At 33.4% G+C, this 23,597-nt stretch overlaps 1 protein-coding gene and 1 pseudogene across 1 annotated transcript; one reads left to right on the top strand and one right to left on the bottom strand.

The window, feature by feature from the left end:
- The window catches only part of LOC141424858 (cytochrome P450 2C18-like), a 408,512-nt pseudogene that overhangs the window by 199,783 nt on the left and 185,132 nt on the right, over nucleotides 1–23,597 (bottom strand).
- On the top strand, nucleotides 785–23,336 carry LOC109702608 (cytochrome P450 2C9-like). Its single transcript, XM_020187905.2, has 9 exons — nucleotides 785–995; nucleotides 2,197–2,359; nucleotides 2,538–2,687; nucleotides 8,473–8,633; nucleotides 9,475–9,651; nucleotides 14,689–14,830; nucleotides 17,798–17,985; nucleotides 21,733–21,874; nucleotides 22,869–23,336. Exons 1-9 carry the CDS (start codon nucleotides 831–833, stop codon nucleotides 23,048–23,050), a joined length of 1,470 nt encoding a protein of 489 aa, XP_020043494.1. The 5' UTR covers nucleotides 785–830; the 3' UTR covers nucleotides 23,051–23,336.

Here is a 23,597-nt window from a genome sequence, read left to right as displayed (position 1 = left end):
TCTCTACATTTGTGAAGTTAAGTATTTTATATGGATTTCTAACATTGTTATCATAATTATTTGAAGTTCTTAAGTGTATTAAATCAGATTTAAAATTTTCTTATAAAACTTAAGACAGTGAAAATTATATTTCTGAAGTCAATTCATGCTTTAATGGAAAAAGTAGAACAGAAAAGCAGTCATCAAAAGAAAAGATTATCAGAATACTTTCTTAAAATCCTCTCTACCTCATTACACTATGAATAAACATCAAACTTCTGAAAGTTAAAAAAAGAACTTGATGTATATTTGATCATTCAAATATATGAGTCATAACGGATATTTTATAATTCTCAGATTGTATATGCTAAGTATTTAAAAGTTTCCCATTACTGAGAACCCTTATCAAATTATTTCACATAGCAAAGAAACATTTTCAAATACACAACTCATAGAGCATCCAGAATATCCTCAACGTCATGATTTCCCAACCAAAGTTTTATCCTGAAAATGAAGAATTTTTAGTAATCATTTTCTATTAGGTCATTAAATTTACTGTTTCTCAATCATGGCTGCATGTTGGAATCATCTTGGTTTCTTAAACTAGCAATGCTGGGTCATGACCCAAAATACCTAAACCACAACTTCACATGTGCACTCTGGAAAAGGGGGCAAAAGTAAAGCACACAATTTTTAAATCTCTATCATTGGGACAAAGTTTATTCTGAAGTGTAACTAGCTAATTGGTCACTAAGGCATCAAAGAGTCACACACTGATTACCCAGGGCACATTAAATATTCGGTCAGCAAGTTCATAGTTCCTTCAGTAAGTTTTCATTGAGAAAGCTTCAATGGATACAGTTTCATTACTATTGCTAGGTCTTGCCTGTCTGCTTCTTTCCTTCTGGAGGCAGACCTCTGGGAGAGAGAAGCTTCCTCCTGGCCCAACTCCTCTCCCAATTATTGGAAACATCCTTCAGATTGATGTTAAAGACATTAGCAAGTCCTTAACCAATGTAAGTAGTCTTTGTGTTTCTCTAATATTGATGTGTAAAAGGTGATAAATTGTACCAAGTTTTAAAATCTAAATCAATGTGAAAGGTGCAATGGTATAATAGATTAATGTAAACCAAAATAGTCATTGAATCTTTGATTTACAGGTGATATTTCCAGCTTGTCCTTGTCAGTAATCAAGGAATGAAATAATGTGTTTTGTCAGTGTAAGAATGTTTATGTCATTTTACATTATCATGCAAATTGCAATGTTGCAAAAGTTATTGATGTTTCTTCCTATCTTTGTTTTATAGACATATCCTTAACATTTTTCTTAAGGGCAATGTTAAGGAGGAAGTGTTGTGATGAGATATTTCATTCAATATGTTATTTAGCCTCCTGACCATGCATTTTTATCCAGAATAGCAATTGAAGGTGAACTCTCTGAAACACCAAGTTATGCTTGCTGTCAAGGAAATACCTTTTGATGTAGAACAGAAAAAGGAATGAAAAAAAAGGAAGCAATGACTTAGGGGAAAATTTATGGTCCCAAACAAACATGGATTTGCAAAGTACCTTTGTCTGGGACAAAGAAGGCTACAGATTAAGAAATTGTTTTCATGACAGATGTTTCATGCTCTTGGGATGTCTGTTTGTTTTTCTATATGAGTAGTCTCCACACTGTGTTGGAAATTAGAATCACCTGTGGTGAATTAAAAAATACAGACTAACATTGCCATCACAGTACTATCAGTTTATCCATGTAATAGTTTTACAAATGAACCTGAAGTAGGAATATTGTTATTGAGAAGGATGTAGGAGGATGATAAATTTCACAAGCATCAAATGTTGGATAAGGACAGGTACAAATTTGTATCTTTTATTCATTTTTCATAGTACACTTGAGCAAATTTAGTATACTCTGACCACATCTTCTTTCTTTGCACAACATTGTAAATAAACCCAATGAATATTTTGATGTGTGAATTCATTGTTAGTTGTGTATTAATTGTCTGTATCATTGAATGGCATGTTAAAGAATGTCTTTAAGTGAAATCTATAACAATCATCATCATATTATTCATACACTTGATTTCAAGCTATGTGTGCTAGAATAATGAACCATAAGAAATACAATGATAAAATCAGTCTTAACCAGATTCTGTCTATGAAGCAAGTAATGACTTCTTTTCCTAGTGTTTTCATTTTCCTTCTTATTTTCAGCTCTCAAAATTATATGGGCCTGTGTTCACTTTATATTTTGGCATGAAACCCACTGTGGTGTTGCATGGATATGAAGCAGTGAAAGAAGCTCTGATTGATCATGGAGAGGAGTTCTCTGGAAGAGGCAATTTCTCAGTATCTGAAAGAACTGCTAAAGGCCTTGGTGAGTGTATGTGTGCATGTTGCACATGTGTGTATTTGACATGGAACAAGGTGATGGGAGGATGGAAAAGAGTGTTAAAGTTCTCTCAAACAGTGTTGGGCACCTCTGAGGCTACTATTTTCAGTTTTCTCTACCTTGCTTGGGATTTCCATCCTAATTTTTGCACCCCTTCATTCAGGAATCGTTTTCAGCAATGGAAACAAATGGAAAGAGATGCGTCGTTTCTCTCTCATGACTTTGAGGAACTTCGGGATGGGGAAGAGGAGCATTGAGGATCGTGTTCAAGAGGAAGCCCGCTGCCTTGTGGAGGAGTTGAAGAAAACCAATGGTGAGTCCCACACCATTTCACTAACTTTAAAATATTACTCTAGGTGTGTGGATAAAAGATATCTTGATCTTATTCTGTATCCAAACTTTTCTTTTGTTTTCAAATTGGAGATCATGAATCTAGGCTTTGGATTTATTTTCTGAAGAGTTAAGAGACAAAGCAATGCCATTTCTATTAGAATAATGTGGGTTACCTATTCTAACCATTCTAACAGAGAATACTTACTAAATGAACATAGTCAATGATGCCATGAACTACTGTGGAGCACAAAACAAAATGATATCTACTTTCATTTAATTGAACTATGTTGGTCGTTGCAGCTTCACTAACATGTCTTGGAATTGTGCAATGCCTATGCCTACAGTTTTGGCAAGTCACAGTGTAAAGTAAGGTTTTAATTGCTTTGCTATCTCATAATGTAATTCATATGCATTGTTTTTCTCTAAATATGATCACCATTTTAAAACTGATCATTAATTATTTCTTCTTTTTGCAACACTTTTGCTTTTATTTACATTTTGAGTAAATATATGCTCTAGCATAATATACATATGTAAACAAAATTTATAAACAAAAACTCATGATGCATTTAACAGATTTCAATTATTACTTGTAACACTTTATCTAACCTTTGTTAAGTTTATTCTGGCTTTTTATTAACTTTTGCCTATTATTTTCCCCCATATTCATTGAATTTGTATTAGAAGATATTTGGTAATTATTTTCTGCCCATTGCCAACTCTACACACATATAAAGTGCTTGCTGTAGTGAATCAGCCTATCCACTTGAATTCTAAAGGACTTTGTTTTAGAATTATCTTTTCCAAATAAAGTGAAAGGAAAGATAAAAAATCAGAATTTTTTTCATGAATCACAAATACACACACACACACAGAAACATACACATAAGATTACAAGGAAGTTCCAAATAACTTCAAACCTCCTTGACGAAAATAAAATGTTTTCTGATTGCTAAGAGATCTTTAAAGTTTAAACTGCCAGGCATATAGCCAACCAACTTCAATGAGATTTATATTGTTCAAATATCTAAAATATCTAACTATTTATTCAGAACTCTTTTAATTCAATTCACCTTTATTTGGGGCCTAAAATTTTAAATTAGGGAGCTCCATCTGTATAAAGCATGTTTCTCATTTGACGGTACCAATTTCACAGTAAAGATAGCTCCATAAAAGAAGCATTTTCAGCTTACTCCCTCCACTCTTCCTCAGCATAGATTTGGAATTCCTAGCAATAACACAGAAAGAAGAAATAAAAGGAACACAAATAGGAAAGGAAGAAGTGAAATTACCCTTATTTGCAGATGGCATGATCTTATACATAAAGACCTGAAATACTCCACCAAAAAACTCCTAGACACCATGAACAGCTTCAGTAATGTAGCAGGATACAAAACTAATTTATAAAAATCAGTAGCCATTCTATACACCTATAATTAACAGATTTAGAAAGAATATAGCAAAGCAATCCCATTTATGACAGCCCCCAAAATTAAGATACCAAAGAATTAACTTAACAAGGATATGAAATACCTCTATAAGAGACTATCACCATTGAAGAAAGAAGTTGAAGAAGATTAAAAGTTCTCCCATGCTCATGAATTGGTTGAATCAACATATTAAAAATGGCTATGTCATCAAAAGGAATCTACATGTTCAATGCAATTCCCCTCAAAATCCCAATCACAGAGATTGAAAAATAAACCCAAAGGTTCATTTAGAGGCACAAAAAAACCCCACAAATAGCCAAGGCAATGCAGAACAAAAAGAGCACCACTGGAAGTATCACAATACCTGACTTTAAACTATACTACAGAGCTATAACAATAAAAATAGCATGATACTTGCACAAAAAAAGACATGAAGACGACTGGAACAGAATACAATACCCAGATGTGAATTCATGCAACTATGCTGATCTAATTTTTGAGAAAACACCAAAAACATATCATGGAAAAAAGATAGTATCTTCAGCAAACATTGCTGGGAAAACTGCATCTCTTCCTGCAGAAAACTGAAATTAGATACACGTTTGTCTCCTTGTACAAGTACCATCTAGAAGTGGATTAAAGACCTTAATATAAAACCTGAAACGAAGCTAGTCCAGGAAACAGCAGAGTATACACTGGAAATGATAGGCATAGACAATAATTCCCTCAACAGAACACAGATGGGTTAGGATCTAAGAGACAAGATTGACAAATTGGACTACAAGAAATTGGAAAGCTTTTGCACAACAAAAGAAATTATTTCAAAATTGAAGAGAAAATCTGAAAATCTCAGAAGGTAATAATAATCAGTATAGACATGAAGTTCAAAAAACTAAACTCCAAAAAAGTCACTGACCTCCATGAAAAAATGGGCAAATGAACTATGCAGAGACTTTTCAAATGAACAAGTCCAAATGGCTAAAAATCACATGAAAAAATGCTCATCATCCCTGGCCACAATGGAAATGCAAATGAAAACTATATTAAGATTACACCTGACTCCTCTTAGAATGGCTTCCATCAACAAATGGCTTTCCAACAACAAATGTTGGCAAGGATGTAGGGAGAACAGAACTTTCATACACTGCTGGTAAAAAAAAAAAAAAAAAAAAAAAACCATGACAGTATTTGATGTCCTCAATGCAAAGGAACTAATGCAGAAACTTTAAAGTGACATAGGTCAATAGGAGAAGGGGTCAGGAACTAGAGAAAATGTCAGTTTGAGAAGAATCAACTTATAATTAACATATTTGTACATGGAAGCAATGGTAAGAATCTCCCCGTATAGCTATCCTTATCTCAACTAGCAAAAATGCTTTGTCTTTCTTATTATTGTTTATACTCTCTCTTCAACAAAATTAGAGATAAGGGCAGAATGGTTTCTGATTGGAAGTGAGGGGTACGGGGGAGAAGTGGTCCAAACATTGTATGCACATATGAATAAACAAAAAACAAAAGAATGTAAACTAGTAACAACCACTATAGAAAACAGTATGGAGGCTCAACAAACTAAAAATAGATTTGCCAGAAGAATAAGCAATAGGATTCCTAGGAATATACCTGAAAGCACATGAGTCAGATTACAATAAAAGCACCTGTAAACCCACATTTATTGCAACCTTACTCGTAATAACTAAACTATGGAAATGGCCAAGATGCCCTACTACTGATGAATGGATTCAGAAATATGGTATTTATATACAATGGAATTTTATTCAGTCACAAAAAAGAATGAAATTTTGTTATTTGTAGGTAAATGGATGGAACTGGAGAATATCATCTTAAATGAAGTTAGTCAGGTTCAGAAGAGCAAAAGCTGCATGTTTTCTCTCATATGTGAAATACAGACCTAATGCAAATATAGAAATACTATGAAAAACAGGTCACGCTAAGGGGAACCCAAATACAAGAGATTAGGTTAAAAGAAGCAAATTAAGAAGGTGAATATGGTTGATCTACTGTCTGTACAAGAAAAATATAGAATTTTTAATCTGGATGAACCCTCCATAAGAAAGGGATTAAGGTAGAATGAAAAAAATAGAGATGAACCAATTTGGATTGTAATACATACACACATGGAAATGTAACAAGTAAACTCCCTCTGTAGCTATCTTAAACAAAACTGCTTTTTTTTTCATTTAGAAAAGCAAAGAACAGGAGGGCAGAGCAGGTCTTGGCTGGGTATGTTGGTACCAGTGGGAGAGGGGAGGTGGCAGGGAAAGAGTTTAGGATGCTGAATATACTGTGCACACATATGTAAATGTAAAGATATCTGTTGAAAGTATGCCAGAAATGGGGGAAAGGGGTTAAAGGAGAAAGGTGAAAGGGTTAAATTCAAGTATTATATGTCTGATACACCACCAACAACATGTGTTGGTGAGGATGTGGGGAAAAAGGAACTCTCATAAACTGCTGGTGGTAATGCAAGCTGGTGCAACCACTCTGGAAAAATTTTTGGAGATTTCTTAAAAATCTAAACATAGACCTGCCATATGATCCAGCAATCCCTCTCCTGGGGATATACCCAAAGGAAAGCAACACAAGTTACTCCAGAGGCACCTGCACTCTCATATTTATTGCAGTGCTATTTGCAATAGCCAAGCCACTATTGATGAAAGGATCAAGAAAATGTGGTACTTGTACACATGGAGTTTTATTCAGCCATGAAGAAGAATGAAATCTTATCATTTGCAGGTAAATGGATGGAACTGGAGAACATGATTTTGAATGAGGTCAGCCAGGCTCAGAAGACCAAAAATCATATGTTCTCCCTTATATGTGGACTTTAGATCTAGGGCAAATGCAGCAATGTGGTTGGACTCAGATCACATGATAAGGGGAGAACACATTTGGGTGATATAGAAATAGGTAGAAAACCCAAAACATGAAAGCATTTGATGTCCCCACTCCAGAGGAGCTAATACAGAAACCTTTAAACAACAGAGGTTATCATGAGAAGGGGATCAGGAACCAGGGTAAAGATCAGTTAGAGATGGATCAACATGGGTCATAGCACATGTACACGAAAGCAATGCTAGGAATATTTCTGTATAGCTATCCTCAACTCAACTAGCAAAAACGGTTTCTCTTCCTTATTAGGCTTGTCTCTTTTCTTCAACAAAATTAGTGATAAAAGCAGAACAGGACCTGCCTGGAACTGAGGGGGGGAGGGGGCAAGAGGGGAGGGGAGGGAGGCAGGGGGGAGAAATGACCCAAACTATGTATGCACATGTGAATAAACGAATAAATTTTTTAAAATTGCAAGAACTTTTGTAAATCCCACAATGTACCCCTACCCACTACAATAATAATAATAATAATAATAATAATAATAATAATAAAACTTTCAGTATTTATTGCAAGAAAAAAAAGAAAACTTCACTAAAATTTCATTTCTTTACCTGAAAAATGGTGGAATGGCCTTATTGAGAGATAAATCTTCAAATGTATTCAAACTCGTTATGCTTCTAATGACTACACAGAACAATATTCCAGAATCCAAGAGGTATAACTTTGTCCAAATAAATTAACTTGAGCTTGATTGGAAGTGATAAAATTTCAATCCTTAGGAGTTAAATTTATCATTTCAAATATATAAATGAGAAAATGTCTCCATTTTTCCTTCCTGTATTTGTTTTTATTACCTTGGATTATATTTGAAATTAAATTTTCTTTACTTAACACATAAAACTCTGTATTATAATTTATTTTATTGGGTAATATTTTTATTTCATAAAACATGAATGTCTTCTGTTTTCTACACTTGTTCCTTTTAATGCTGGAACTCACAATATCTCTAGCTAATTCATCTCCACTGCTAAATCCAAGACTCTTTCAACTGTTCACTATCAAGAAAATGTTTCCAGGTTCTTAGTATTCTCTCTTATTAGCTCATTACTGTATTCACTATAGGATTTGGATATACATTTAATTCTACAAGGAATACTTGAATTAATGGGTTTAAGAAAGTGTTCTTATTTTTTGACAAACTTGAATTAATGGGTTTAAGAAAGTGTTCTTTTTTTTTTGACATAGCAGAGACCTAGGACAAAAAGTGTGCAGGTAAGGCAATTGGTATTAACTATAGTTAGAATGGCCAAGTCAGGTTCATTGTAAAAATGATGTTTTCTTTCATTCATGGTGAATATTTGACTTTTAGGGGAATTTTTGGTAAGACAATACTTTAAAATTCTAAATTACCTTTACCTGTTAAAAAGTTAAAGGGTTTTCATATGTACATTTGAATGTATTTTAACATTGTTTACAAATCTTCAGGCTCACCTTGTGATCCGACCCCTGTTCTTGGCTGTGCTCCCTGCAATGTGATCTGCTCCATTATTTTCAAGAATCGTTTTGATTACAAAGACAAGGATTTTCTTAACCTAATGGAAAAATTAAATGAGAACATCAAGATTCTGAGCTCACCATGGACTCAGGTGAATCCAAGATCATTTCTTCCTGAGGAAGTACCTGTGGTCTTCTTTTCTGACAGTAATTGAGGAAGTATTGATGTGAATGTTTGGACACCACAGTCCCACCTAAAGGGTCATGTAGTGAATATCTAAGAAGGCTATCTAAGCACTTTATTTTGTACCCTGGAAAAAAACATGCAAACATAGGGCCTGCTCAAGGATCTTGGCTCACTATGCTTTAGTTTTTCCATTAAATACCAGAGATATTTCTATAAAATTTTTCCTTCATTTTAAGAGCAATGCCAATTCACTCAATGGATATCCAGGACATTTATGAATGCTTCCATTACCCATTGGCTTGTCCTCAAATCAACTGCTCATTTTCATTTGATTTCTGAGGAGATGGGTCCTAATTTAAGAGGAGAATAATTTCCTCAACAGGAAGAAAATTTGAGACAATAAAAGTTACCAGGAATCACCAAGTAGAGATGATTCTTCATCTGTTACCCAAGGTGACAAGGTAACTGGGTTAAGAATAAACAAGCACTGTTTTTTATGGTGTAAAAACTATAAATACCCTCAAAATTTTCTGTGTGCTGAATTGCATATCCCACACTCTGCCTAAATAATAATTGAGTGATCGTAGGAAAGTCACCTAAATGCTCTTACGCAGTTGGATTTAAAGGCATCACTGAGTTTCTCCAACTTTGTATGTATAACACATTTTTTTTTCTCCTTGAGGTACACACCACAGTTCAGTCATATTTCTAGCTATAATATCTAACAGTGTCTATGTTATATCTAATGTGTATATATATATGTTCATTACATGTTTATTTAATAAATTATTGTTTTTTTCTTGTAGATATACAATACATTCCCTGCTCTCATTCATTGTCTTCCAGGAAGTCATAACACATTAACTAAAAATATTGCTTATATAAAAAGTTATGTTTTGGAGAAAGTAGAAGAACATAAAAAATTATTGGATGTTAATAATCCACAGGACTTTATTGATTGTTTCCTGATAAAAATGGAGCAGGTAAAATGTTTACATCACCTTAGATATTTGATTACTTGAGCATTTTGTGAATCATAGACTAGCTCTGTATTTAGTAGAAATATTTAAACTGTCAGTTCAGCAATGCTTTTCAACCCTTTAAGCATTCATAATGTACATCAATCTGTTAAAAAGCACCCTGTAAACATTCTTTGCTTGTTAAGGATCCCCTTAACATATAAAACTGCAACCTTTTTGACAATTCTAATTCATATCATCTTCTCAGTCCTACAAATTATCCTTTGCAAATTTTATAACCTTATGTGCATAGGCAATCTGTCAACAACCTGTTTTAATAATTTGGAATCAGTTCAGTTTTGCAGTCATATTTAGTCCTCCATTTGTTTCCTCTCTAAGTTCCTGGTTGCCTTCTATCTACAGTATAATAGTTTTGGCCAAAGTGGTCATTGTGAAGATATTTTTACTCCCTATGATTAATTCTAGGTTTGTCTGCCTTCTTAGCTTTCACAAAATTTTGAATTCATCATGGGTCTGAAGGAAATAATGAGTCCACTACAGTTGTAATTAGCACACATCAATACTAAAAGTGGGTTTCATTGTAATGATTTTGTAGAAAAAGTTCACCACCTCTATTATGTTTCTACTCCCCCCTTTTCAAACAGTAATTGGTTGATTTCATTATGCTATCTTCATATGAACAGATATACATTCATACACATGTAAAATACTCTATATATGTAACATACTCTATATATGTAACATACTGTATTATATATATGTTAAATACTCTATTCTTTGATATATGTGTAACATACTTTCTATGTATCTATCTATCATTTATGTAACATACTCTATTCTTTTCACTCTCCATTATCCACTCCTTGTCAGAGGTTCAACTTCTCCCCTCCAAAAGTTTGCATTTTAAACTCATGCCCCATAGTTATTATTATTAACAACATCATCATCACCACCACCATCATTATCACCATAATTTTAGGTCTAGAGTCTGCATATAAGAGCAAATGTTATATTTAGCTTTTTTTCCTTGGCTTCTTTCTCTCAACATGAAAATCTTCAGTTAAATCATTTCTACTGTAAATAACATAATTTCATTCTTCTTTATGAACTCCATACTGACTTCCATAGTAACTGGGCCAGTTTATATTCTCACCACCATTGTATGAGGATTTATTTTTCCCTAGCACCTCAGCAGCATTTGTTTCTGTTTAATTTTTGTATGTGATTTTCATTCCAACAGGGGTGAGATGAAATACCATTGATATTTTGATCTATATTTCTTTTATGGCAAAGGATGTGAACATTTCTTCATAAATAGATTAGCGATCTCACCTCTTCTTCCAAGACCTATTTGTTCAATTCATGTGACAATTTATTAAATGGATAATTTGTTCTTTTCATAGATTTTTTAAACCTTTGTATATTCAATATATTAATCATTTATCTTACAAATAGCTGGCAAAGATTTTCTCCCATATTGTGGGTTGTAGCTTAGTTCTTCTAATTGTTTCTTTTGATGTTCACAAGGATTTTAACTCAATTTGTCATTTCATAGGATCTTAGTTCTTGAATAACTGGAGTCCTTTCTGAAAATAATTGTCTATGCTTACATCTTCCAGAGTTTTCCCTATGTGTTCCTGTAGCAGTTTCATGTTATACATGAAGTTCTTTGATTCATTTTGAATGGATTTTTATGCCTGGAAAGAAACAGAAATACTTTCAATCTTCTTTGTGTAGATAAACAGTTTCCTCAGGACCATATGTTGAACAGGCTGTCTTTTCTCCAGTGCTACTTTTGAGCCTGTGTTCAAAAATCAGATATCTAGAAATGTGTGGGTTCATTCCTAGATCTTCTATTCTGTTTTGTTTGTATTCATGTTTTTTTTTCCTACCAGTACCATGCCGTTTTTTTTACTATACTCTATGGAATAATTTGAAGTCTGGTATTATTATACCTCTAGTATTGTTCCTTTTGCTCAGAATTAATTTTGCTATTCCAGATCTTTTATGTTTCCCTTTAAATTTTAGGATGGAATTTTCTACTTTTGTGAAGAATGACACTGTGGTTTATTTGGGAATTCCATAGATGGTAGATTGTTTTTGGTAGTGTTTTCACTTTTACAATATTAATTCTCCCAACCCATGAACATGGAAAATTGTTCCATCTTATGGTATCTTCTTCACTTTCTATATTCACAGTTTTATGGTTTTCATGGTTGAGATCTTTCACTTCTTCTACATATTTAATTTTTTGAGGTTGTGGTGAATTAAATTATTTTCCTGGTTTGTTTCTCAACTTGTTCATTGTTGGTATAAAAAAAAAAAAACCTCCTGATTTTACTCTGTTAATTTCTTATCTGGATGCACTGTTGAAATTTAGCAGGTCTAATATTTTTTCTGGAGTCTTCCGGGTCCTTTAGATTTATGAATATATCGTCTGTAATTGAGGATAATTTGATATCCTTCTTCCCTATCTGAATCCCTTTTCTTTCTTTTTTATGCATATTGCACTGGCTAGAATTTCTAGTACTGTATTGAATAATAGTGGGAAGGATAGACAGTCCTGGATTGTTCTTCACTTTAAAATAAATGATTTTTTTTCTCTCTCACTTAATATAGTATTAGCTATAGGTTTACCATATATAGACTTTCTTATATAGAAGTACTTGTCTTCTATTCCTAGTTTCTTTAGAACTTTTATCATGAAAAGATGCTGAATATTGTCAAAGGCTATTTCTGCATCAATTGAGATGATCATGTGGTTTTGTGCTTGGTTCCGCTTATGTGTTCTGTTAAATTTATTGATTTTCATGTATGAATTATCCTTGTATCACAGGAATAAAACTAACTTGTTCTTGTACAATGTTTTTAATATGTTGCTGAAGTCAATTTGAAAGTATTTCTTAGACAATTTTTGTGTCTACGTTTACAAAAATAGTGGTACATAAGCACTCTTTTTGTTGTGTCCTTTTGGGTTTTACTGTCAGGGTAATACTGGCCATAGAATGTGTTTGCTCGCATTCCTTTCTTTAGTATTTTATGGAGTATTTTGAGGAACAGTGGTATTAGTTCTTCTTGAAAGGCTTGCATACATGGTTACACACACCCATATATGAACCCCCTCCCCAAACTATTAATATACACTTAAAAAATGAAGGACAAGAAGGTAAAACAAGTCTACTCTAGGGAAGACATCAGTTGGAGAAGGAGGTAACAACAAGAAAGTAAAGGAGATTATTGTGGTGCATTTATTTTGTATTCATATTTGAAAATGGAGCAATGATACACCTCTTGAAATTGTTCTAAAAAGTTTGGGAGGGAGATGAGGGAGACTCAGTGTGGGGATGAATCTAATTAAGATATGTTATAAACATACATGTAAATATCACAATGTATCCCTCCTGTAAAGCTAGTATATGCTAACTAAAAATAGTTTAAAAATAAAGGACTGAGAGAATTTAGCAGTGAATGCAATTGGTTATGGACTCCTCTTTTTTGGGAGACTGTTTATTACTGCTTCAATCATATTGCTTGTTATACATCTGTTTCTGTGGCTTATATCCTCTTGATTCAGTTTTGCACTCAAACATACTGAGGTATTTATCCACTTATTCAGAATTTTCAATGTTATTAAACTATAAGTAATTTGAAACATTCTCTAAAGATCCTCTAGATTTCATTGGTATTTTTTGTGATAGCTAATTTTCATCTGTTATTGTGTTAAATTGGATCTTCTTCATCTTTGTATGTTTGATAAGAGTTTAACAAACATTATTTATCTTTTTAAAGAACCCAGTTTTGGTTCATAATTCTTTGTCTTATTGTTTCCTTTCTTTTTTATTAATTTGCATCCTGACCTTGTTTATTTCTTTAAGCCTACTAATTTCTGCTCTGGCTTGTTCTTATTTTCCAAAGAGCTTAAAGTGCAACATTACCTTTTCTTTAGATCTCCTTGGTTTTGTTTGACTGTATTTTTTGGAGAGTGGGGGCAACACATGGGTTGGAACTCAGGGCCTCACACTTTCTAGTCAGATGCTCTTACTACTTGAGCCATTCTGCTAGACCTTGACTGTTGCTGTAGGTGATCACAACTACACTTTTCTCTTAAAATTTCCTTTGCTGTATCACACAGTTTCTGGTAATATATGTTTCATTTTCGTTAGATTTTAGGAAAAATTTCATTTCCTCCCTTATTTCTTCAATGAACCAGTGATCAATCTACAAGTATTATTAAGTCTCCTTGTATTTCTATGTATATGTCATTTCTTCTGCTGTTGATTTCCAGCTTTACTCCATTCTGTTCTGATTGAACACATAGGGATTGTTTCAATTTTTAAATATTTTTAGACTTGCTTTATATACTAAAATGTGATCTATTTTGGAAAATGTTCCAGAGCCCAAGTAAATTTATGTACAAGTTTTAAATTGCAAGTTCTTTTTGTGGTTTATCAACATCAAGCAAGAGATGACCATAATTTTCAAATTTCTTATTAATTAAGTTTGTATTTGTATTTCTTTGCAAAGAGAAAGCCTAGCTGTCAATGGATTAAACAATACTGGGTTCGTTTACTTCAAATAAAAGCATGCTTATTGTGATACAGTGATGGTATAATACAATGACAACAAAGCATGGAGGATTAAAGCAGGGGGCATCTCTCATTTTTCTTTGCCATATGTAGCACATAGCTCTTCATTTCATGATCAAATCCTCATGTTTCTTGATAATGAACACCCAAACTTGTTCACATCTGAGTTTTGACTGATAGTAATAAAGCAGAAAAAATGATCTTTGTATAATTTTTAAGCAAATATCTTTATACACATAACTACAAAGTTTCAAAAAAGGAAGTTTAAGGGAAGCAAAAATAGTTTGCATCAAATGATGTACAATATCTGTGATATCATGTTAGTTTCTCCTGATGCTTTTCTCTCCAGGTTTTTTGTTGGCTAAATTTATAACATTAAAAGTTATTTTGGATTCATTGCAATTCAATGTTCAGGTATATCATTTATCATATAATTTAATTAAATTATTCTTAGGAAAGACACAATGAACAGTCAATATTTACAGATGAAAACTTGGTAACCACTATACTTGATTTGTTTGGTGCTGGGACAGAGACAACAAGCACAACACTGAGATATGCTTTGCTGCTCCTTATGAAGCATCCACATGTCACAGGTATGACTACAGATGATAAGTGATTACATTTCAGAGAGATATTGGTAAGAAACTAGTACTTGCCCTTCTCTTGTTTGTCTTAGAGGAACTTCACTATTTAACCTTCAGTACCACCATCTGAAATTGGGAAGATTATTGAGAGAAGTGATGATCACATTGTACTCAGAAAAGCAATAACAATCTGGTTCAATATCTGGCTTTCCTTTTTTTTTTGAGAAATTATGGTGTGATAATTGAAGTCTTTTTCCTGTGAATTGTTTTATTTATTTATTTTAAATTTTTGTTATTCATTTTTCACATGTGTGTACACTGTTTAATATCTGGCTTTCATAAGAATTTATTTATGGCAGAAACAGCCAGACAAAGTTGGCAAGAGAGCACATATTTATTTTATCATAAAAAAGACACTTTGAATAGTACATATGTCATAAAGGATACCTTTGTTCATTGTGAATAGTCTGTGGTTGAGGAATGTAAAAGGAAACTCCTTACTGAGAAATAATTGGCAATCATACAATTTATTGAGGGTGACTAAGAAATTCCCATCCTGCAAACGCCTCTAAAAAGCTAGATTAATTAGGTAGGTATTTTTGTTTAGGCACACGTTAATTTTAATGGATTTTCTTATTTCATGAGTCTGTTTACATAAAACATCTGCAAACATCTGATTTTTTTCATGTCAAGCTGGGAATCAAACATTTTTTCATTTTTAAACAACAATAATATAGAAATTGTCCTTTAGCAAGTCTCAGATGTGCATCACATATGAAATGTAACATTTTTGCATCCTGAGTTATGATTTCACTAAAATGACATAAATTTACTTATGAACAGCAAATAGGTTGTTTAAGATAGGAGGAGAAGAGAATATTAAACAATTCACAAATCTTCACCAAATACCTGATCCACACTAAGATATTGAATGGTGACAATTCACTGAGCAGGGAGGATGATGTGGTATGAGGACTATGTACATTGGAAGACAAGTAACCTGTGCCTCTACAATCCATATGAGGATTCTTGGTTGGAAATAATAGATGTCAAACAAACTAGAGAATGAGGACCAAAATAATGTGTTCTTTTTTTAAATGCTTATATTAGCATTTAAGATTTATACAGCAAATTTTATTGTGACAGTTCCATATATACATATATTATACCCTGTTTTGGTTCATCCCCTCCATTATTATCCTTTGTGCCCAATTCTCTTTCTTAAAATAACTTCAACAGGTTTCAATGTTCCATATTCATAAATGTAAAAAATTATAATAGTTATACCCACCCTACTTTACCATCTTCATTTAGCCTCCTACTCTACCCTCCCACTCTCACATGTGCCCTAACCTTAACATGACTTGTTTTACCTTTCGGGCCTTCATTGTTTAAATGTCTGTCCATTATTCACTTGAAAATTAGCCTTGGCATTTTATCTATAAATATATTAAATCAGTCTAATTCCATCCACTATTTTCCTCACTCTTTTCCCCCTACCTTATATTATTCAACATTTTTATTTCCAAGGTTCCCACCACATCTCCACTCATCAGATGACTGATTTTCTCCCACAAGAGCGAAAGGCTCACATTAACAGAACTTGAGCCTGAGAAACACTGTACTCAGAGAGTTTGGACCATGTCAGAAAATTAGTGAGATGTTGGGCTGAAAAGAAAGGTTTAGCAAAGTTTCACTCCTTTAATTTTGACACTCATCACTTTTCTCCTTCTTGTTCCCTAAATTCAGCAGACATATATTTCCAAAGAATTAAGAACTTTAAAGAATTCCCAATATTTTACCATCTTATAGAAGGTTCTCTCAAAGTTCCCATTAAAATGAATGAAATAAACTCACTCTTCAGAGAAAGAGAGTCATAGAGTTTCTCATTATCAGAACTGAATACATAATCATAAACCTTCAGATTGATATATCAATTTATATATTATTATTGTTATTCAAGCTGCACCAGAATTGTCAAAAGTAGCTATTACTTAATATATTAGTTTAAAACAGTGTGGGAGTATGTTTTAATACCTCCATGTTTTCCACAATTTATTCCTCCATTTCCTAGTCTTTAGCAAACACTAGAGAATATGTTGTATCCAACTTGTCTGAAACCAAGTCACAGGAAGTCATGAGATCCAGAAATCAGGAAAGTTCATGTAGGATGTCCAGACTGTCAACAAGGTGGGTGGCACCAGGCCAAGGTACATTAACTTCACAAAAGATTAGCTGAATGTTGCAGGTCTGAGGAGGAAGAGAGAACCACCAACAAAAGAGGGACTATAGATTATTTGAGGCTTCCCAAGCACTGAGAATTTATTCCTATGAGTTTAAAATATCTCTCAATATTGCCATCAAATTATGCACTAGTGGATTATTCCATTCATTAGATCAGGGCACTCATTATGAAATCACCTCTCAATTATGAGCTAAATCTTCATACATGAAGATAGAGAAAATAATTACAGCTCCCATAATAAGAAATCTATAAACACTGTCTAACAACTTGATGAGTAAGGGATTGAGCTGATACCAAGAAAGATGAATAAAACTTCAGAAGCAGTTGCTAGAATATTCCAAGTGGCCACACTTGGGAAGTTCTCCATTGCAGATTGCTTGCTTTCTCACACATGCAAACACACACACACACAAATCATATGTTAGTAAATATCCATTATAATTATAAATCCCAAGTATTATTTTGTTATAAAATTACTATATGATTCCTGTTTGTCTTTCAACAAGGACTGTGATTTCTTCCCAGAGGTGTGCTTATTTTGTGAAACATTTAATTCCATGTATATTAGTTATTAAAAATGCTATATTATAGCCATATGTCTAATTTTATGTGTCTAAGTGTACCTCTGGTATAATTTATATTTATACTACTGCTCATCATACTTCATGCATCCCTGAATTATTATGAACATTTCTCTCTTTTTCCATAATTTTCTACTTGTGTATCATCAGCCAAAATTCAGGAAGAGATTGACCACGTAGTCGGAAAACAAAGGAGTCCTTCCATGCAGGACAGGAGTCACATGCCCTACACAGATGCTGTGTTGCATGAGATCCAGAGATACATTAACCTCCTTCCCACCAACCTGCCGCATTCAGTGACCTGTGATACTAAATTCAGAAACTATCTTATTCCAAAGGTATGATTAGTTTTTCTATGATGCAACTCAATGGTCTTGATGTTCCCAGATTCACAGTAGAGTTCTCGTCTCTTCTTTTTTTTTTTTTATTGTTGTGCTAACAGGGGATACATTGTGGCATTTGCAAAAGTTCTTACAACACAACAAATATCCCATACTTGAATTCACTATTTCTACCATTGTCCTTTATTCCCCCCTCCCCCATTCCTGGAACAGTTTCAACAGGTATCAGTTTTTTATTTTTATACAAGTTTACACAGACTGCATATATTCACTCTCCCACAATCATTCCCCACCTCTTCAGCCCTCCCATGGGTACCAGCCCCTCAAATCAGGACATGTTCTGCCCTTCTGTCCTCTGGTTTTCTAAAAAAAAAAATGACATTTTTGCTTAAGACAGCTGCACAGGGCATTTCCTTTTGACATTACTATGTATATAGGTATTATAAATCAGATTGGTTCATCTCCTTTTTTCTCCTTTTGACCTCAGTCCCCTTCATATGGTGCTTTCAAAAGGATTAAAAAGTCTATATGCATTCTGTTATAGAGAGTACATCAACAATTTTCACCTCCTTAGCATCCTCCTTTTAAACTTCCCCTCTCATATGTAATCTCCTCTTAATATCACCTGTTTTCACAATATTGCTGTTTTTGTTTTAGGTCAGTATTCCACAGATGAGAGAAAATATGTGGCTTTTGACATTCTGAACTTGACAAAATTTCATACTTTTTTGTGGATGAATAAAATTCCATTGTACACAAATTCTACATTTTCCAAATCCATTCATCAGTAGTGTGGCAACTTGGCTGTTTCCATAATACTGCAATGAACTTGGATCGCAGGTGCCTTTATTCCTCCAGGCATATTCCTGGGAGTGGAATTTCTGTATCATATGGCAGTTCTGTTTTTAGTTTTTTGAGGAGCCTCAATATTGTTTTCCATAGTGTTTGTACTAATTTACATTCTTACCAGCAGTGTATGAGGGTTTTTTGTGTTCTTGATGGTAGCGATTTTAACAGAAATAAGGTATAATCTTAATTTGGTTTTAATTTCCATTTATTTTATGGCCAGGTACATTAAGACTTTTTCCATCTTCTGCCAATTTAATGAAGTACAAAAATCTTTGATGTTGGACCTTGACTTTGTTGTTTCTAGTTCAGGGATGTAAATCTTTATGAATTTTGTTGGTATCTGGCAGTGTGAGCATTTGAGTTTTGCCTCTACTGAGCTCATAACCATTAATCCTTCTGGTGTTGGCTCATGCCAGAATGGTGTCTTTTTAGACTAGAGGACAACAATGATCTGTTCTTACCATTCTTCATAGAACTTCCTAGAAAAAATCAAAACTACATGAATGAATTTACCCTCATTCAAATGGGATATCTCATATTTGAAGGCTCGGATTAGAGGCAGTCATCCCAGTATATGTAATAGGTTAAGATACCACCTGACAAATTTTGCCTTTAAATTGACCTGATAGTCCATATTTCAGACTTTGCAAACTACAAGGATTTTGTTGCCACGTGTGAACTCTTTCATTACAGGGTGTAAATAGTCATTGATAATGTGTAAACAAATGAAGAAAGATGTGTTCTCTATTTATTAAAAATGAAACAAATTTCATAAAACTTACACATATAAGTATACTTCATTTTATTTTTATATCATGAACACTTTTTTACCTCAGGGTAGCTTATTAAACAAATTTTTTAAAAATTTTTTTTTATTGTTGTGCTGGGTGGGAATACATTGTGGCATTTACAAAAGTTTTTACAATGTATCAAATATATCATACTTGAGTTCACCCTCCACCATTCTCCTTTATCTGCTCCCTACCAATCTTCCATTCCTGGAACAGTTTTTAAAGTAGTTGACACCTTATAGAACATTTTCCTGTCATTACATTCTTCTGAAATAACATAAAGTTAATCTGTGTGTTTGTGCCCTATCTAAAGAAAATTGGCCAGAACCAGGTCACAAATATCCCATGTTATTTTCTAAAATTTTCTTGATTTATATCTTAGACATATGTCATGACAATTTCAACCTCACTTTTGTTTATATGAGAACTCAGGTGATGCTTCATAAATAGTACTGAATTTACACTTTGTTAAATAATATTCACTGGAATTACATATTTTGTACATTAATGAAACATTTTCATAAATTTCTATAGTATATAGTGTCAAGGGAATATGTTTATAAACAAATTATATGATAAACTATATTTTTTCCTTACTGGTATCTTTACAAACTTGAAATAAAATAAAATTAAAGTATTATGTAGCTAATTTTATATATGTTCATCAGTCTGCTCCCTGTCTTGAGCATGTATGTCCTAAGCACAAGGATTATTCTCCTATTTAATAGTAATGGCATTCATGCTTAGGAGTTCTCATTGATAGAATATCATCCAATCAACAGTCTGTATTTAATTTATGTAATATTTATAAATGTTTTTAGAGATTTTGTCATCTTTTAAGTCATTACCTACTTAAAGAAGTTAAAGAACAGGCACATAATGTGGATATCTTTATTTTTATTCATTTATTTTTGAAATGGTATATATATATGTGTACATATATATATATATATATAAAACATATATATTCCAGGCTAGACTCCTTTGATAATCTTCTTGCTTTGGGCACATAGAACAAAATTATGTGACAATGTGACAACTCAACTAATGCAGATATATTTTCTGTTTAGTGTACTATAATCAGGTAATCAGGAACAATTCACTTTTCTTTGTATGTTTCCTCTCAGTATATTACCTTTTCTGAAGAATTAAGCCAACACCATTTGAAATATTTCACCAAGGTGGTCTGTGTCACTGCTTCCTATACATTAGATTACAAGCATAATTTTGTAAGCAAATTACAAAGGAGCTATATGTATGACACTTAATCACATTGGTGAGGTTGGGACACTAATTATACTTGTGCCAATATTGATTAAGGTAATTTTCTTCTTCAGTAAGGTGCAACATCAGGTCACTGTAGCAATACTTTGGCTTTTGTATGTAATAAATGCAAATCTGTGGTATGGTACATTACAACTGTTTCAATTCCTGTTTTCTAAAATACCCTTCCAACTATTTTCATTTCAATTGATGATCCTTGCCTGAACTGATGATCCTGACCTACAGGATTATAAAGTGAATATATTCTGATTTCTGATTTTTGGTTATGTCCAATTAGATGGAAATATACTAACTCTTCTTCATTATAAAATTAATATGAACAGTATTGCAATTGTAAATGTTAAATAGTTTTATAATTCTTTTAGATTTTACACATTTCAGAAGAATACACTATTAAATATATCAAGTGTTCTTGTATAAAAGTACTATGAACAGATACTCTGGACATTTCAAATGGAACAGACCTTCAAATGGAATCTTCTATCTGAAAATATAATACCTATGATTTGTACAGAAACAGAAATGATGAACTAGAGCAGTAGTTGAGAGCAAACATCAGCGTCAAAGCTTGAAGTTCAGAAAAGAGATTTTGTGGCAGACACAAAATATTTAGGACGTCAAATGATGTTAGAGGGAATTCTAACAAGACAAGAGCCAATAGCCACAGACTCCTCTTGTTTAGTACATGGTCTGTCTCACTGGATATGTCACTATTTCTTTTTGTACTTCAGTTCAAAATATTGAACTAAATGAATTCCACTGTAACACTTGGCTCTACGACTTCCTTATAATTTGAATTATCTCTGTGTCTTGTTTCTAGGGCACAATCATATTAACATCACTGACTTCTGTGCTTAATGACAACAAGGAATTCCCCAACCCAGACATGTTTGACCCTGGTCACTTTCTGGATGAGAGTGGCAACTTCAAGAAAAGTGACTATTTCATGCCTTTCTCATCAGGTAATAGGAATGCATATCATTTGGTCTTCAGGGGGATCTTTTGGGTATCAGTTGTAACTTTCATATTTCCACCTCTGAGGTACCAGATTTGCTTTCTGTTCATAAGCAAGAGCACCACTCCAAAATCACATGCACTTTGCTGCTCATAGCACATCCTCCTTATTTGTCTAGATTAAAGAATTTAGTTTGCTAATAATTTCTTCTGAATTGGGAAATCTAAAGGGTAGTTTGTTAGCATTCTTCTTGTTCATACCTCATATATGTATTATAGATCACCTCCTAGAATGTAAAACTAATAAACCTTCTTTCCCCACTATAAAAATACTGATATTACCCCATACCTGCGTTGAGTATCTTCTGTGATGTGATGCCCATCTCACCCCCTAGAGCCAATTTTGTAGATACAAGTCTCCAAAAACACAGAACAATACCAAAGGGCCTCTCAGGCAGAAAGGGAAGAAGATGAGTGGATAGTTGTTTTTAACTCAGTAGGATCAGTGATTTGAGAGGAGAAAGTGCAGATTGCTGGAATTGGTATTGCTGGGGAGAACCTTGCAGGTCCTGGTTCTCTACTACCTTATTATGAAGCATAAAATGAAGAAGGTAACATTTTAATTACAAAAATACACAGAACTTTCTCTAAAAGGACAGAGAGAATGGAAAAAAGAAAAGGGATGACATTTTTAAATTGTAACAAAACACTGGAACCAGATATTTGCTTTTGTCAAGATTTTCAGAAAGTCTTCAAAATAACCATTAGGTTATGGAAATTTTGACTTGTATTTGGACATTCTGTAGAGGTCAAACAGCACATTGGCTTTCCTCAAATCAGAATCAGGATAGTGTCTCCAAAATCCAGATATTAAATCTCCACATTTGGACTGTGGTCTGAGATTCTGGCTGTGGAAACTCCTTTACTAATACTGTACTTTTTTTTTTTAACTAACAGCTGCAGTTATGTACCAGGATTGAACTCTTTATTATTTTTTTTTAGGAAAACGGATTTGTGTGGGAGAGGGTCTGGCCCGGATGGAATTGTTTTTATTCCTGACCACCATTTTACAGAACTTTAACCTGAAATCTCTGGTTGACCCAAAGAACCTCAACACCAACCCAGTTGCTAATGGGATGGTTTCTTTGCCACCTCAATACCAGCTCTATTTCATTCCTGTCTGAAGAAGAGCACTGTTAGGGTGCTGCTGTGCTGTCAACTAGTATCTTACTCCATCTCCTTTCTCCATGAGGGATACCTTCCTTCACCTCTCCTGTCACATCTGCTCCTCCTCTCACAGTTGTCCACTAAGAAGATCATCCTGAGTCACTACACAAATGTAACTGCTATTCCTGATGCTCTGTAAAAGTTGTACTGACCACCTCAAATGCTAATTATATGTATCTAAAGCTAAGTATTAATATTCTCTGATAATAAAGCAGTGAGATACTTCTCATATGACAATTCTGATCCATTTGTCCTCTGCTTGTTCTTAGTAAGAAGTATGCTTAATTGCTGGTCCCATTCTCAGGTTTTTCTTTTTTGCGTGGAATTCAAGTAAGTAGTGGAAGAAAATAGTAACCCAAACAACATGCTGTTTCACATATGATAAGCATAAATATAATGAGTAGGATGTTACAAGTCTTTTTGACTGTTACCTTGTGATCATAGAGGTATAGATTTGATCCAAAAATAATATTCAAAAGGAGTTTCAAACTGTAGGGAAATATC

The sequence above is a fragment of the Castor canadensis genome, chromosome 7, assembly GCF_047511655.1.
Source record: "Castor canadensis chromosome 7, mCasCan1.hap1v2, whole genome shotgun sequence".
NCBI lineage: Eukaryota > Metazoa > Chordata > Mammalia > Rodentia > Castoridae > Castor > Castor canadensis.
This window is presented reverse-complemented; position numbering and strand designations above follow the sequence as displayed.